Raw genomic sequence first — 18,657 nt, forward strand, 5'->3', positions numbered from 1 at the left:
TGCCGACCTTTGGGGGCATAAAAATGCACCAAAATGCAGTAATTACTTAACCGGTAATTACTTTAAGCTTCCAAACACAATCAATTTCAGACACCCTTGTTTTTAGCAAATAATAATTGTTGGTGACTCTATTTGTGTTGTCACAACAGGATGACCATAAAAACTTCACTCCACTGCTTCATAACCATTATTGGGTGCATTGACATTGTAAATCAAATAAACGGTATGATGCCATTAAGTTTCAATCTTTTGACATATTTATCAGTTGTAACGTTTGAAGGTGTTAAAGATAATATTGATTAAACAACAAAAAACCCAAATAATTGCTTGAATATTTGTTGCATTTATTACACATTTATATTATACGGAGTGTTAACTTTTGAAATCTGTGCACAAAATGCAGCATGTCAGAAATTTATGTAAAATTAATTGGAAAATATGGGATACTTAAATATTTATTGCTATCATATCAAACATAAAGACTAATTTTTTTCATGTTTTCAGACACGCCAAATTTTGATTTGTCTTTTATAGTGTCAAAAAAATTAGGAAAATATACAGGAAGAAAAACGTGTAGCTATGTAGCAGTTAAAGAACTAATTCATTAAAGACTGTGTAAGCTGTACTTCACGCTGCAATTCTCTGTGACAATATATTAAGCCGATACTACTGTTTAACCTGTAATCTGGAATTAAATACCAACTGGTTTAAATAAAGCCAATAATTTCCCATTTGAACAAAGTAGTTTTCCATGACAAATTTATGGAATAAACGTAGTTACTCGATTTGGGGGGAAAAACAACACTTATCAGAAGGTTAAAACCAAACATTCGGATTGAAAATCACAAAAGCGTATTGCTTATAATTATCTTAACCCTTTGCATGCTGGGAAATTTGTCGTCTGCTAAAATGTTGTCTGCTGAATTTCTAAAATTAGCATTTCCTTCGATTTTTTTTCAAAGAATACTATCAGAATAGCAAACAGTTTGGATCCACACTGTTTGCAAAGGCCTTCAAAATTCGGTTCCAGCACTGAAAGAGTTAATGAAACTGTCATTTTGTTATAAAATGATGGCCAGATTTGTTTATACGTACTCATTAGATGGATTTAACCAAAGTTGTGTAGACAAAGGATAACAACTATTGCCCCACCTGTCAAACAGCACAGTGACCCTCTCCATGGCAACAATGAGGGATTCTGGGTCCTGCAGCAGGTTCTGTGGCTCGTCCATATTGAACGCTCCCTGGTCACGGGGCCTGGGGCTGTAACCGTCATACTGCTTGCCTTCAAAATGTGAGGCCCAGGTTTTGATTAAGATACTATACAATGTTTCAAAATCTCAAAAATGCCATACTACCATATATGCAATATTACTTATTCCATAACGCCAATTATTACATGTGTATTTGTTTCATTTTTGTCTGCAGTCTTGTTTTTCTCGCAACCTTACATTACCTACCTGAGTACATGCAGGTGAAGAGCAGACCCAGAGCTGCCAGAGCCCGCTGTGGACTTGACAAACACAGTCTGAAACAGCATCAGAAAGCACTCAAACAACAAAATAAAGAGGCCATAAAGGTCCTTGCATATTGCTGTGGTAAGTGACCAAGGATTGACAATACCAAGAGGCAATTTGAGTGGGTCATGACTAGCCACACAAATTTCATGCTTATATCAAATTATATTTTCTTTCTATAAGCGATTTATATGGTCAACTAAACAAACTATTTGGTTAACATAAAAGTTAAAACAAGAGCACTGCATAACGCGTGCCACGCTCGGCTGCGGGTGCAGTTTTTAATAAATGAAAGCTTGTCAGATTGTTTTTTTTTATAGGTCACAGTGACCTTGACCTTTGACCTAGTGACCCAAAAATGGGTGTGGCATATAGAACCCATCAAGGTGCAGCTACATGTGAAGTTTCAAAGTTGTAGGTTGAAGCACTTTGATTTAAGAGCCAATGTTCAAAACCTTAACAAAATGTAAAGGTTTTAGCACTACGTGGACGTTTGACGACGAGCTGGCTATGACAATTACTCGGGTTTTCTCTGAAAACAGCCGATCTAAAAACACGAAACTCACAATAATCAAATAAAGTTACCAATATTACACCTGTTTCAATTTAGCTATTACAAGCCACACACATTTTGAGGCCTACATAGCCACTCACGGATTCAAATTCATTGACATCCCGACAAATTTGGCTCTAGGTACATGAAGATCCTTATGAACATTATTAAAAAAATGTTTCAGAATGCCAGTCAAAGGCATGTTTGCACTTGTTTAATAACAGTTTTTATATAATATTTATTTTTGGTATAAAGTTCACAATTTAAATAGATAAACTATCATTGTGGAGCTTGGAATTTTTTTTTTTAAATGTCGGAAACTTTAACTTTTTTATACTACTAAGTGGGCTTAGAATTTTTTTATTGTGCACTAAATTCATATTGTCCCAGAAAAAGAGAATGTTACTTATTAGGAATGTAGGTTGCAAGCTAGATGCAAAGAATCATGACTTGAACAATAACAACAACAGTTTCAAACGGCTCAACTTAACTAACAGAAAACAAGCAACAGTGTTATTTTATAAATCCAAATTGCTATTTAAAAATTAATATTACAACACAATTAAAACCTTGCATTTTATTTAACCTATACATTTTATTTAAAAGATGTTGTCTTACTGAAAATTTAAGGCGTTTCACAAAATGTTGACCTTTAATAATTATTTATACAACAGACTGAGAAATGTCTGATTTTATTTTACATCATACAACACATATAAGTTTCCATACATTTTTAATTTCTTTACTGAGCATTAATCTGAATGAAAACAATAATTTCAGTCATTATATAAACATTAATTTCATAAATTATATTAATTACTTATTAATTCATATTGATAAAAAATGTTTGTTTTTCGCGAGATAAAAATCTTTATTTCGTCTCAAGAGGCCTCTCAAATTGGCAACCCTATGTTTAGACAAAAGACTGTGAAACATTCAGAAAATAGCAACAATCATCAGTAAAATGCAACCTTTATAGTGATAATAATTAAAGATAGGTGTGCAATATTAGTGATTTCAACACATCAACTTCTTTGGCATAAAATCTCAATTTGAGCAACTCTACAACTTAATTATTACTGACTGCACATGGAGATAGGCGTAAAATAGTTAAAAATGCTAACTGTATGCATAAACTAGAGATGTTTTTGTCAGAAACACAATGCCCCCTACAGTGCCGCTTTATTCTTTTTTATCATTTGGCAGGTACAGATAATTATCTCCCTTTAAAGCTTATTACTTCCCTTGGATTTGTTTTTTTACCTTTGACCTTGAAGGATGACCTTGACCTTTCACCACTCAAAATGTACAGCTACATGAGATACACATGCATGCAAAATATCAAGTTGCTATCTTCAATATTGCACAAGTTATTGCAAAACTTTAACCAAGGTTAAAGTTTTGGGACAGACAGACACACACACTGACAGACAGACAGGCCAAAAACAATATACCCCTGATCATTCAATCCATGGGCATAAAAAATCAAAATCTTACCACATTATAATTAGGGAAGCGGACAACGACAACGACCGAGGCATGGTATTGTAATGAGCGTGGGGGGTTAGAGGGTTAGGGTAAGGGTAAGGGATAGGGGTCAGGTTTGGGTAAGGGTTAGCCTTAACCCATACCTTAACCCTTACCCGACCCCTAACCTAACCATAACCCAGGGTTATCTCCCCTATACCATGCCTCACTCGTTGTAATTGTCCTCTTCCCCTTTACATTATAATACTTGCTGTGGAATGAAGGTGGTGCATTAAGAACTAAATATTAATACCAGTACATAACAGATAGCAGAACATAAATTCATGAGCAACAAAACTCAAGAATGAGAAACAAATAAGGCCTTGCATTCAACAAAAGCAAAAATATTATTGAATTACCCAAACATGCTCCTGAAATGTCAAATTATTTTTTTAAAACAAAGACCGTATGATTCATTAAATTTGTCACACAAATATTATTCATTTTGTCACATAAATATTTGTTTCCAGATTACTATTATATTATCCGGTGAAACCGGTAGGGGACAATAATTATTTTATTACATAAATACTCAATATCAACAAATATTGCGCACAATATACTTGTAAAATAAAGTTAACCAACAAAATATCAGTGTTCCTTATAGCAATAGCCAATATTTCATTGCTAGATGTGTTATGGTTATATAGATTTAACGAGATACAAAATGCTCATTTTTATGTTTTGTGCAACAATATATTCCTCATTATTATCCCACCACTATATCTGAACATTCACGAGCGAATGCAAGACTGGCTTCGGGCAGCGTCGGAAGAACGACATATTCATAAGAACTATGAAGTGCTTCCGAAGCTGCCCGAACCCAATCCTGGAAATTCACATGGAATATATTGTGACACAAAAAATAAAAACAAGCATTTTGCATCGCGATAAATCTATGTTACCAGACCATATCTAGCGTTAAAATTTTGGCTATAGCTAAAAGGAATATAGATTTTTTATGTGTTAACTTGTTTTTTCGAAATATTGTACGAAATATTTGTTGCTTTTGAATGTTTATGGGCTTTTAAGTAAATTTATTAAAAAATAACTATTTTTTAATCTATAATTTAACAGGGCAAAACAATGCAACACTTAGCTATATGCAGCCAACAATATGAAAGGAAATCTATAGAAAATGTACTTACTTCAAAATGCTGCGTAAAAAATCAATACAGCTAAATGTAGTTCATCTACTCAGTCTTATTGCCATTTTTGTGTTGAACAGAACAGAAATCACAGTTTTCATTAAAATAAAGAAAGCCATTTTAATGCCCTATACTCAGAAAATCCGATAAAAATACAGTATAAATAGAAGCAAAACAGTCATAATTAAATTGTCAAGCAAAAAGTACATAATAAATATAAATATCAATACAATTTTACAGAATAGGATACTGGTATATAACCTCTTCAATGCACATTTTATTAAGCATAACTCAAATTTTATTAATTGATTATATTTCATATTCTCTAAAGAACAAACACATTAGACTTGTCAAATCAGGATGGGACGGGTAAATGGAGATACGTCTAAATCTCATGTAAACAAAAATAACTGGAAATGTGTAACTGACACTGATGTTCCATCAACACATGTTTGGACACAGAATTATCTATAATATATTCTACAGTAGACAAAAAAAACAACAAAGGGTCGAAATTCAGCCAAAGATTGTCACAGTCAAAATTCCTTTCTTCAATCAACATATAAAGGTCATTCAGCTGTTATACAAATCTGCCAAATACTTACCTGAGTTTAAAACACAAAATATTGAAACAATCCATCCAATTGTGGAAAAAAGACAAAGTCATCAAAGGGCCGTAATTTTGTCCAACTTGTTGCAGCCAAATTTACTTTCTTATTCCAATCATCTTCACATAAGTGATTGAGCAATAAAAGTTTGAGCGAAACCCACCTACATGTAGCAGTTAAAAGACTTGAAAAAAGCTTAATGAAATGTAAAACAGACAATGCGCCATAACTCTGCTAAAACTGATTGCTGCCAAAATTTCATCTCAATAACATCATCTACACATTTAGGTCATTCAACTGTGAAAAGAGTTTAAGAGGAGTGTAACTTTTATCTTGGGAAATTTAGCATCTGCATTGGAAAAAAACTGACAAACGGCTATAATTCTGCTAGAACAATTTGTAGCCAAATTTCCTTTCTTCACAATCATTGACACATTAACCCATTTATGCCTAGTGTCTAGAAAATAGGCCTTGGCAAACAGCATAGACCCAGATGAGACGCCGCATCATGCGGCGTCTCATCAGGGTCTGCGCTGTTTGCTTAAAGAAATTTCTGTAAGAAATATTCTAAATATAGAAGTAAATATACTAGTAACTAGAGATCCCTAATTTTGGAAATAAATTGATCCCTTTTAGAAGGATGGGAGAGTCCACTAGGCATAAATGGGTTAAGGTATTTTAACAGTGTAGATTTGAGCCACAAGACCATCACTTTGCCAATACTTGTCACTGCCAAAATTCTTGTATTCTACACATAAAGGTCATCCAACTATGAAATTTTGAGCAAGATTCTTCACAAGCTTTGGAATGTATGTAGGGATTTAGTATGAAGGAAGGACAAGTGCAATGCTAAAAGTCTTCCACTTTATGGTTGCCTTTACCACTTAGATACATATTTTCATGCATTTGTAGTCCCTTAGAAAGTTAAATTAATTTAAGACCTTTTTTACTAGATTCAAGTTTTTAAGGCTTCATCTCCAAACCTTAGATACTGATGAGCAGCAAACAGCATAAAATCTGAACAGACTGCGAGTTACTGTTCGCACGTAGCCATGTTCACTTTGCTTCTAAGTGGGAAAGGGATAATGAACATATAACAATTTAAAAAAGATAAATCCCAAATGCCATGGGCTTTAAGCATCAGCAGTTGAAGAATCAAAAGAGTTGAAGCTCAAAAGAATAGACTAGAATAATAAATGCAATTTCTAGTTACCTGTCCCTGCTCACATACAAACTGCAATAGTTAAATGTGCTTTTACTACTAAGTGTGCTGCATAAATACACAAAATACATATTTAGATACAACGGACAACATAGATTGAAAACAACAATTGTGTATCACCAATCTTTGTACAAAATAAAAAACAACAACATCTGGCTGATGACAGATATAACGAGGGTTCAAAACCAGAAATTATTAACTTCCAACAAGTTCAATGTAAGTTAATGTAAGAACTGCATTTTAACCCTCAAAAGGGACAAGGCTTAACAAATAAATATGTGTCATTTATATATCTTTGTGACTGATTAAAACACTTTTTCAATCTTAAGATAACAATTTATTAATGTTAACATTGATAAAGATAGACTCTCTAGGAGCTATGGCCCTGAAAATGGACTGGCGCAATTAATTTGCACAAAGGCAGAAATGCAAATGCTAAAAGCATGAACATTAGACAGCTTGCAATTAAATCGTAGCTGATGCGGAATGTTAAACTATAAGAGTTGGTGAATTTAAAGACAGTATTGTATAACATGGGTAGTAATACACAAAAGATCTTCCCAAGCAAAAAAAATATGATGTTTACAAATTGTCCAAAAAATGTCTCATTCAATTCTTTAAATGCATTTCTCCTAGCATTGCTTTAACTGCATGCATAAATTAAATGATAATTGCAAATTGTTACCTACAAAAACAACACGTGCAGAAATTCACCAGAACCCACATCTTGTCCCTAGTCAACCTTTACTCATCAAATAAAAACACAACAACAGACGCGTCCATGTATGTCATTCAAATTGAGATTAACTATAATACAATCCGATCATTGCACATAAAAGATCTCATTGTAAGTGAGTAATAAATGTCATACAAAGCAGCACATGAAGGCATTTGTGATTTTGCTAAGAGCACATGGTACTGTTTGTGATTTTTGATGAGTTGATAATATTCTTTGAACAATTAGCTTGAAGAGGGTTTAAACTTTTCATGGCAAACTCAGACATGCTTAAAAATGAGCCTCATTCTATAAAAACTGGCTTTAAAATGCATGTGCTTTAAGTGTCATCCCAGATTAGCCTGTGCACTCCACACAGGCTAATCAGGGACAACACTTTCCTCCGCCCAGACTTGATTTTCATTTAAAAGAGACTTCCTTTAAACAAAAAAATACCATAAAAGCGAAAAAGTGTTGTCCCTGATTAGCCTGTGCGGAATGCTCAGGCTATTCTGGGAAGACACTTTATGCACATGCATTAAGCCCAGTTTTCTCAGAACGAGACTGACATGGTACCCAAGAACTGCGTCTCACCTGTCAACGCTGAGTTTCACAATGACCTCCGCGTCCTGAGCCGTAAGCACGTCCGTAAGTAGCAGTCGCTCTAGACCCTTGAAGATGGCGAGGTACACTGCAGTGGAGACACTCTCCTCACTGCTTGAGGACACCAACACTGACAGCTGAAAGAATTAGAAAAAATAAATAAACCTATTTGTTTTGCTCCAATTCATTCAAAGCCTATGGCCTATTGAAATGCTCTTGAGTCTGTATCCTGGGTAGAACCACTACAATGCGTCATTTGGGGGTAATTTAAGTGCTTTCACAGTGGGGATCAAACCCATGACCCTTAAGTTGCTATGATACCATTAATACAAAGAGAATGTAAACTTACAAAGCCAGAGGCTGTCACAATTGTGACGAAGAATATCCCCTAGCGCAGCAAGTTGTAATGTAAGCAATGCCTACAGTTGGAGCAATACAAGCTTCAAAAATGCAACTTTGACTAAAAAATGCCAATACTCCTACTAGTATAATATACAAGCAAATTTGTTGAATTTGTATCCCCTGCCTTCTCCTAATTTATATCTACCGGTATACAGATATGAAGTTTCATGACGAAATCTTTTATAGTTTCTGAGATATAGCCCTAAAAAGTTTGTGACAGACGTACAAACTGACTAACTGATAGACGGACTCACAGACTGACTGACGGACAGATGGACTGATTGACGGACAACACCAATACTATATCCGGCCTAGGCAGGGGATAATAAAAAACAACAACAACATTAACACAAACATAGAGGTGTTGGATGGAATTCCCATGGTCCTTTGGATAAACACATACCTAAACCAGCAGCGGTTGGACAGGGAAATCTGAGTTGGGAGAAAGAAAGAACAAGCAAAAATTCCCAGGAATAAATAGATAAGCCCTGCTCAGGGAAAACAGGTCTTATTGCAAAAGCAACAAGAACTGTGTTTGTGAAATACAATGCCCCCTAATGCACCGATTTGAAGCCACACGGCAGCTATTTTAGAAAAAAACAACCTTTGACCTTGAAAGATGACCTTAAACTTGACTTTTCACCACTCAAAATGTTCAGCTCCATGAGATACACATGCATGCCAAATATCAAGTTGCTATTTTCAATATTGCAAGTTATGACCAACGTTAAAAACGTTTTGTGACAGACACACAGACAGACACATACAATTACAGACAGACAAATAGACAGGCCAAAAACAATATACTCCTGATCATTCGATCTGGGGGCATAAAAGTGTTGTCCCAGTTTTCCTTAAAACAAGAAACACCATAACAGCTGTAAGTGGACTGCACAGGCTAATCTAGGATGACACTTTACGCATATGCATGAAGCCCAATTTTTTCAGAATGCAGCTCATATTTGCCTGTAGAAGCTGGGCTGGGAAGTCTGTATCACGAACGTCCATGTAGTAATTCTCTAACAGGTAGAACGCCGTGGCCCACAGGGTCAGCATTTGTCTCTCATTGCTCACTGGCAGTCTGAAAATAACACAGGAGGACAACACAAAGTTAACTCTTTCCTTACTTGCAACCAGCTTAAAACCTGGACACAGGACAGAGAAAATTTCAATATTAAAAATCATCTACACATTGAGGTCATTAAAATGTGAAACTTTTGGCAAGATCCAGACAGTAATTGAAATGGAGAATATATGCTTCAAGCAACTATTTCTTCAATGAAAACAAAACTTGTTGCAGTTCCTTCCCTACAATAATGTACACACTTAGGCCAATCAAATGAGAAAGGTTTCGCGTGATCAACCCAGTGATAAGAGTAGTTTTAAACACAAGCTTTGGGACCTATACAGACTGACGGTCAAGTACAATACTTAATGTCTTGCAGTCCGTGGTACATTCAAAAGTTATTAGAATTAAGACAAGCTACGCACCTATTTTATGACTAAGGCAAAGCCTTACCTTGGAAAAGTTAAACCTACTCACTGTGACCAAAGGTCCGTATCCACCAACATAGTAATAGACTTAAGATTAAAGAATCGACTCAGAACCAAGGAAAATACTTAAACAGTTGGAAAATTATAAAGGCTACATTAATAGCAGGGATCATATTTTTTTCGGTTTTGTCGGTTCTAGACCAATTGGGGTCATGAAAGACCAATTGAAAATCCCAAAGAGTCGGTCCGATTCTGTTTGCTAAAATTCCCATGTCATGAAATAGATTACTCAGTTCACATGCTAGCATACCCTAATTACATTCTTATCTCGATTAGGTGTGATAAACCATTCACTGCAGTCTCTTAACCAGTCAGGACCAGTCTATTGCACGTCAGCCAACTAGTATCAGCGTATGACCCCAAACAACGAAGATTAGCGCGGTTGTGTATTAGTCAAGCGTGAATAACCCAGTGTCAATATCAATCGATAATTTCACTGGCTTATACCTAGCACACTTATTCGGTCTGTAATGTGTGCTCGTCCACGATAAAATCGTTGACAGTTACTTCGGAGATTAAAACCTCGATGTTATCCTCGTGGAAATTGTGCATTTCATGCATGATACAGTCAGTAAACTTTCATAAACAAAGAAGAAAATCGGTTATTCTGCAATAATTGTGGGCGGACCTTATACACTGAAAGCACGCGCTGTAACTAAACAAAACATGCCGATACATTTTCCACCAGCGTAATAATCCGGCAATAAATGAATGAAAGTTGCGGTTTTGATTGACAGAACAGCCGAAAGTTATTTATGGGTGTCACATAAAATAGTACACAAGAAAAATAATATACATTTTATAAATCTTTAGTAAAAATCGTGTTAGAATCGAAATAATTTGTGTACTATTGTTTGTTGTTGGATAACCCACGACCGGAACGTAAAGATGTGTGGTTTTTAAACACTCGTGCTTCGCACTCGTGATTTAATCCCTACGCATCTTAACTATCGGCCATGGTTTATTCGACAACAAACTATAACGTACACGATTTGTTTTTCAACTATTTGGTTTTATTATTGCCAGTAGCCAACCTACGCACAGACATTTGTTAGATTCAATGCATGTGTGTAAGCAATTATCGAGTCGACAATGTTTTAAAACATCGGTATAGACTTACACAGATAAATAATATTGACAACGATGAAAAGTCAGATAAAACAGTTACCGAAACAACAATGAAATAGCTAATGATAAAACCAATTGAGAAAACTCGTATGTTCCGTTTAAAAAAATGCTTAAGGCAATTTAACTTGTACATTATTATACCCTCTTCATGAATGGCAAAATCAATGATATATATTTTAACGTAATTTGTCATAGTTTCGGATAAAAAATTTCGGACACTTTTCCCCCATTTAAATCCAGACCGATTGATGTTGCTGGAAAATATGATCCCTGATTAATAGGGTTGAGTTTCTGATACATTTTTCTAAATGAAGAAATGTGTTGTCATATTGATCTGTATATAACTATATCAACAGCACAGACTAAAGAATATTCTTTATTTTCAGACTTTCGACAAAGAATTGATTGGTGAATAAGGGACCTAGATGTTTTTTTTTATCCGTCTGTCATTATGTTAAGTTCAAGATGAAACATTGTACAGTCAATGGTCCCACCTATGTACTGACTTATACTAAAACTGGTACTAATCTAAAGAAAGATCAAGCTAGAATCTGATGCTAAAAATGAGAACATTCATACTAATGATCAAGCTCCTTACTTTGAATGGGCGTCAGCAAATAGTCAAAGTGCCAATAAATTAAGGACATTCAAGTCTGTCTACATGAAGTAATTTAGAATGAGAATTACTTAGGGTGCTATTTAGCAAGGCTAATACTTATCTGTAGGCTATTCAAGCTACTTATCTGTAGGCTATTCAAGCTACTTATCTGTAGGCTATTCAAGCTACTTATCTGTAGGCTATTCAAGCTACTTATCTGTAGGCTATTCAAGCTACTTATCTGTAGGCTATTCAAGCTACTTATCTGTAGGCTATTCAAGCTACTTATCTGTAGGCTATTCAAGCTACTTATCTGTAGGCTATTCAAGCTACTCAAGTAGAGTAATTGAACCCTTTGTAAAGGATATGTATTTTTATGCATTTGTAGATTCAAGTTTTAGAGGCTTCATTTCCAACCCTTAGATAGTGATAAGCAGCAAACAGCATAAAACCTGAACAGACTGCAAGTTAATCACAGGCTGATTTGCACATAGCCATTTTCACTTTGCTTCTTAGTGGGAAAGGGTTAAAGATGACACAAACTTGGCCTAAGGACAAAACTGCTAATAAAGAATATGACTAAAACATATCAAAAGTCTTATCTTAAGACTCTTCAAATATTCCCGCCCACTCACTGTGACTGTGACTGGATGTTCTTGAGCAGGTAGTCAGTCAGGATGGGCACAAGGCTCTTGGACACCTCCGCAATGTTTGCCTCCAGGAGGAACAGGCTACCGTGCAGCGCCGCAATTCGACTGGGAACGTGCGTGCTGCGCAGGCTAGTGTCCAGCATCTTGACCACCTTCTCAGCTGTCGATGCGTCCTTGATATTGGTAACAAGAAAAAAGTAACATGCAGACGCTGACCAAAAATGCGTGAAATGATGGATCTCAATAGATATGGATATAATGATATGAAAAAAAATCATAAGAGAAAGAATATAAAGGGAAAAAAGAAATGAAATATAAAAATAATTTTCATTGAAAAAAGTTCACAAAAATATGTTATATAACAGACCTGGCAAATATCCATTAATGGAAATTTTGTATTACTTGATATTTTTTTAATATATAATATATGAATCGCGCCTTGAGAAAACCAGCACAAATGACATCGACGACGTCATTGGCAAATCGTCATTTTCATTACGTCATAATTTCTGAGAAAAATTGATTTGCATGTTTGTGTGAGATATTTGTGTACACGTGTGTTTGATTTCGTTTTAAAGTTAAAAACTGATGCAATGGATGCCGCACTTGAGGTAAGAGCTTTAACACTATATAGAGATTTGTTTATATTATGTTTTCGCATAATTGTCACTTACTCATCTTTTTCTGACATTATTTGTTTAAACCTGATTTAGAAACACATCACCTATTGTTTTGCACTTGATCAATGTCGACAGGGAATGAAAGAAACTTTGGTCGGTCGTAGAATAGTGTCAAAGAATAACTAGACTATTACGATATTTTGAAAACATTTTTTATTGTGTAATACGTGTTGTCGTTTGAAAATTGTATGTAAGTTTATCTCATATTAAAAGCATCTTAAATGTGTGTTTACAATAATATTTTAAAGGCATATGACTACTATTAGCTATAATAATTAAAATCTAAAGTTTAATAAATAATTCAAGTATCAAGATTTTATGGATAAAGACCCCAGGGATATAGATCTACTTAGATAGTACAACGCATCATAAGTCTAATCAGAGTGAACAGCGCAGTCGCTATTGTACTAGGCTTTATACTTTTTTGATTAGTTCTAATCGTGGAAGTTCCTAAATATTTTTTGTGTTAGTATGTGTATGTTATAGAATACAATTGTTGCTTTAAATAATCTGATATGTATAAATTATCAATTAATTAACGTGTATTTAAATATTTCGTTACTCTTTTTTATTTTGTAAAAAACACAAATTTAAGACTTATTATGTTTCAGGCCACGCGCGTTGTCACGTAGAAAGCCTGCGTTAAAAAGGCTTACAGACGAAGCAAAGTAAAGACAATGCACGATTTTGCAGCGGTTGTGGACAGGTCGAGTAGCACTTACGCTGCAGTTCGTTACCCAGCGTGGTGCTGGCGTAACTGTAAGTCGTTCATAGGCGAACACTTCAATGCGCTACCTGGCATACGGTATGTAGCAATTATTACATTATAGAAAATGTACTGGTATATTATTATAAAATAGTTAAATAACAACCCTCCTTTTTTGGCAAAATACAAATAATAAAAATATATAATGTGTCCTTCAGCTGCAGGAAATATCAGTATTTCTGAATGTCGTCTGCCTACCCGGCATTGTCATGGCGAAGACATGCAGCGACGGTGAAAAACCTCTTTGTGTTTATTGAAGAACCCAGGTTTCCTCTTCACAAACACTGACCGTTCAGTGAAGCTGCTCGCTCCTGGATTATCTGCAGCACGGCGCGACTACTTGCGTGATAATGTGCGACCTCTATTGTCCGCTCTGGGTTATGAAGGCTTCACGTTTTAGACAGAATATGACATGTTTACTGTACTAACTGTGCTTAGGGTTTTTTAACCAGTAATTTTTAATGTATTATGGATTCTGTACGTTTGTTTGTATAACAAAAATATATCAACATTTCGATTTCATTTAAATTATCAAACAAACTACGGTATTTATTTTTCGTGAAGAAAAACATAAATTAATATTAACACATAATATGACATTACCAAACAGTAACATATTTACGTCATCGGTATCAACAACAACATCATTGAAATTTTAAATAAATGATGGCGGACATTTCTAAATAAATAATGTACGACGTGATTTCGAAAATAAAATGAAATATGACGCGGCGTCAAAATAACAACGTAATGACGCTCACTTTAGCGTCACATTGGTTAACGAAAATATAAAGTAGTTTAGGGTAAAGTTGGAAAAGTATTACATTTTATACATATATGGATACGGAAAAGAATGTAGTTACTGAAAATGAAAAAAAGTAAAAATCGAAAATTTTGTCATTTGTGCTGGTTTTCTCATGGTGCGATACATATATTGTATATATATATATATATATATATATATATATATATATATATATATATATATATATATATATATATATATATATATATATATATATATATATATTTAAAACATTAATAAATAATTCAAGATTTTAAATTTAGGCAAAATTTAAAATTCTAAGACACAAAACACAGCCAAGAAATGTTGTTTAATTTCTTTTTATGATGATATGGCAGCAATATTGTAGATGGTACCTTCACATATTTAGAAAAATAAAAGACAACAATCTGTATGAATATCTTTGAACATTACGATGAAGCTGGGGATACATGAGTGCTTCATAAATTCTGTCCAATATATTGATAACTTTATATAAACATAGCTGTTAATATGTCCTACACACAAGGAGAGAAAACAAACATTTATATACAATGTACAAGTATTTCAATATTTTTGAATACAGAATGTTAACTTAAACAAAAGAAGATAGTTTGACTTTAACATATTTACATAAGTGATAATAATACAATAACAACAATAATAATGATAATGATAATAATAACACAATTATACAAGGTTTCAAAAAAAAGCATTCAATAAATTGTTAATGTTTTTAACTAAGCTATTTTACAATCATGCTTTCATGAGTACATGTGCTGCATGTAACTGCACAGACATTTTTTGTCAGCATATTCATACAAATGTGCAGGCTAACTGCTCACAATTGTTATTACAATGATCATGTTATACATATAGGAAAAACTGATGCATCAACAATGACGCATTTCCAAACAAGGCAAGTCATAACAAATGAATTAATATAAATATAGCCATAATGAAACTCATGCTGGAACTAAAATGACATCATATCTTTAACATATCATTAACAAGTTTGTTTTCTTTTACAATTTTGGGAAAGGGACCAGAGCCTTTTGAGTGGGAAAAATCATGTTGTTTTAACAAAAATTGGGATTGTTTGTTCTTTTTATTAAAAAATATTGAAACTTGACCTAGACATCATCTAGATACAACTTCTAACCAAGTTTAGTGAAGCTCGGATGAAAACTACTTAAATTAGAGAGCGGACACCATGATCAATGTTTAAAAACGCACCAAGTGACCCCGTGACCTAGTTTTTGACCTGGCATGACACATATTTGAACTTGACCAAGACATCATCTAGATACAACATCTGACCAAGTTTGGTGAAGATCTGATGAAAACAACTTGAATTAGAGAGCAGACACTTAATACGGACCGACAGACCGACCGACAGACAGACTGACCGACAGACAAGCTCACTCCTATATACCCCCCTAAACTTCGTTTGTGGGGGTATAATTCAACCAATGCGAAAGACATCGGACCTCGGACAAATCCGATAAAATTCGACGAGGTCCGATAATATTTCCCAAATTGTCGGACCTCGTGTCCGACAAGAAAAAAAAAAAAACAATATGTAAAACTTTGATTAAAAATGAACACGAAACTAGGAATATTAAAAAAGGTCTAATTCATGTTTATTTTACTTCGATAGATTATTTAACTTTAAAATCAATTTTCCAACCAGTCGAACTGGCTGTCTTGCTGGTGACGTAACAAACTCCAAGCGCGATTCTTAGAACCAGTTAAATATTGCACATTGTTTCGTGACGTAGGCGACGCATCAATGACATCATGGTTGAATTAAATTTTACTGGTTTCGAGCATTGTGATGATCGTAAATAGAAAGCGGGGAACCACACGACCGTTGCCTGTCCCGTGTCAAGATTTGATGAAGAAGTAGAAGTGGCTGTGTCAACGATCGCGAAAACGTGGATAACTTTTTGATCAGGTGATTCCGTTTTCATATTGTTAAACGTTCTTGTAGTACCTTTATTTTTTGTAAATTTGTAATCGCTTCATTTTTGATTAAAGTTGTTAAACAAAACACCTCAAGCTGTTAAGTGTGTACTGTTAGGCCTACTGTCACACTCATTCTTAGGATGTCATTTTCACTTCTACGTTATTTTGACGGGGCTAAGCCTGGCGATAAAAGACAGAGTCAGGTTAGTATTGAGCAAAGAGCGGAGGGAAATAAAAAGAGATGGAAGTCTTATGAGGTAGAAAAACGTGACGAAAGAGGATTTCATGAGGTTTGGAAAAAGGACAGGCCATGGCTTCAATTTAATGATGGGGTCATGACTTGTTCATTGTGCCAAGTGTTCTTTAAGAACAACACATGTGTAGGTAAGAACACCTTTATACGGGCAGCACTAATTTTAAGGTCTCGACAGTAAGTGATCACGAGTCCAGCAAATGCCATCAGAAGGCAGCTGAGGCTGAGCTAGCCAAACAAAGTAAGCATGACATGCAGAAGAGTGAAGCAGGCAAAGCTCTTCTGTCTCTCAAAAGTGCAGAGCGCCATGTCATTGCAAGCCTCTTCCGCAATGCCCATGCTGTTGCAAAGAAAGGGAGACCACTATCTGATTATGTTTGGCTATGTGAAGCAATGGCTGCCCAAGGTGTTGAAATTGGCTCTACATATTTAAATGAAAAGGCCTGCTCCGATTTTGTTTCATTTATTTCAGATGTGGTGATGTTGTTTTGTTCATTGCCAATAGACTCAATAAACAGTTTTTACATTCTCAATTTATATTTTTATCTTGTGTGAACAGTATAAGTCAAAGGAAGTCAAGATGGCGACGTCCGTGCCGAGACAAGCAATTTTTGCCGTGTTATACCCTTTATTACTTTTTGTAATTTGTGTATGCCGCTCACTTCTCAGCCATATCAGCAAGAAAGTGATTAGCGTTTAATTCGTACTAATATTCGCTCTATATATCGACTTTACTTGCTACGGAATTTCTTAGCTGGATCACAAAATTACAGCTCCCGCGAATAAAATTCGTAGCGAGTCAAGTCGAGATATGAAACTAATATTAATACAAAATAAACGCTAATCACTTTCTTACTGATATCATGATATGGCTGGAAAGTGAGCGGCATTTAAAATTTAACAACTTTTAATAAAACGGCGAAACATACTTGTCTCGGCACATAATGAAAATTAAATTTATGATCTTTGACCTTAAACTTCGAACTTGATCTCTAAGCTAAGAGCATGGGCATCATCTGGTCACATGCAACAATTATCTTAACTAATATCTAAATCTTCTCCAGCATATTACTATAATAGTGAGATTTTTTAAACTTATTGAGGATATTTGCTTATGTTGGTGTATGATGGAATTGTATTTTCTTGAGTGGTGTAGCAACTAGTGAAAATATGCTTGTTTATGCTTTTTAGTAGCCATGAGTAAAATATACATAAAATAATACAATAAAGCAACAACTTTTCTTTTTCTTTAATGCTTATTTAAAACAAGAGCACCGCATAGCGGGTGCCAACGCTCGTTTGTGGGTGACCTTGACACAGTGACCTTGACCTTTGACCTAATGATCCAAAAATGGGTGTGGCGTGCAGCTACATATGAAGTTTCAAAGTTGTAGGTGGAAGCACTTTGATTTTAGAGCAAATGTTAAGGTTTAAGCACGATGTGGACGACGGACGAGCAGGCTATGATAATACCTCAAGTTTTCTCCGAAAACAGCCGAGCTAATAAATAAATACAAATATGCCTAAAAGTTTCAACTTTATACATTTTCATATCATGCCATCATAAAACATGCGCTAAACAACCTTGTAAATAAGTACATGTATAATGGGCAGGAAATTCGATCTTATCTGTCTGTTATTGTAGCTAAATGATTTTTTCACAGAAAAATATAAAAACTGACATTTTTCAAGGAAATTAAATATTCTTTCACCAATCAAGATCATGTTCCGCTAAACAGCATATAATTACTAATTGCCACACATATTAATAATGGAAATTGGGGAGATTAGCAACAAGAGCTGTCAGAGGACAGCGCGCTCGTCTATTCGAGTGCTTGACAGTATAACGTAAGTCATCATGGGGTAATTGTTCAAATTATTCAATAAGGTCAAGGTAATAGTTCAGGTATATTTTCCACAATCTATTGAACATTTGTAAAGACATAAATCAAACTAAATAGATTTTATTTAAAGTTTGATA

The 18,657-nt window shown here is 34.7% G+C and overlaps 1 protein-coding gene across 1 annotated transcript in view; it reads right to left on the reverse strand.

The window, feature by feature from the left end:
• The window catches only part of LOC127840623 (huntingtin-like), a 140,926-nt gene that overhangs the window by 6,179 nt on the left and 116,090 nt on the right, over nt 1-18,657 (reverse strand). The window contains exons 50-56 of the mRNA XM_052369034.1: nt 12,211-12,398; nt 9,262-9,376; nt 7,885-8,030; nt 6,567-6,587; nt 3,957-3,968; nt 1,461-1,528; nt 1,153-1,285 (exon numbers count right to left, since the gene is read on the reverse strand). Coding sequence (XP_052224994.1) covers nt 1,153-1,285; nt 1,461-1,528; nt 3,957-3,968; nt 6,567-6,587; nt 7,885-8,030; nt 9,262-9,376; nt 12,211-12,398 — 683 coding nt within the window. The remainder of the gene's footprint in view (nt 1-1,152; nt 1,286-1,460; nt 1,529-3,956; nt 3,969-6,566; nt 6,588-7,884; nt 8,031-9,261; nt 9,377-12,210; nt 12,399-18,657) is intronic.

Source organism: Dreissena polymorpha, chromosome 8 (assembly GCF_020536995.1).
Source record: "Dreissena polymorpha isolate Duluth1 chromosome 8, UMN_Dpol_1.0, whole genome shotgun sequence".
NCBI lineage: Eukaryota > Metazoa > Mollusca > Bivalvia > Myida > Dreissenidae > Dreissena > Dreissena polymorpha.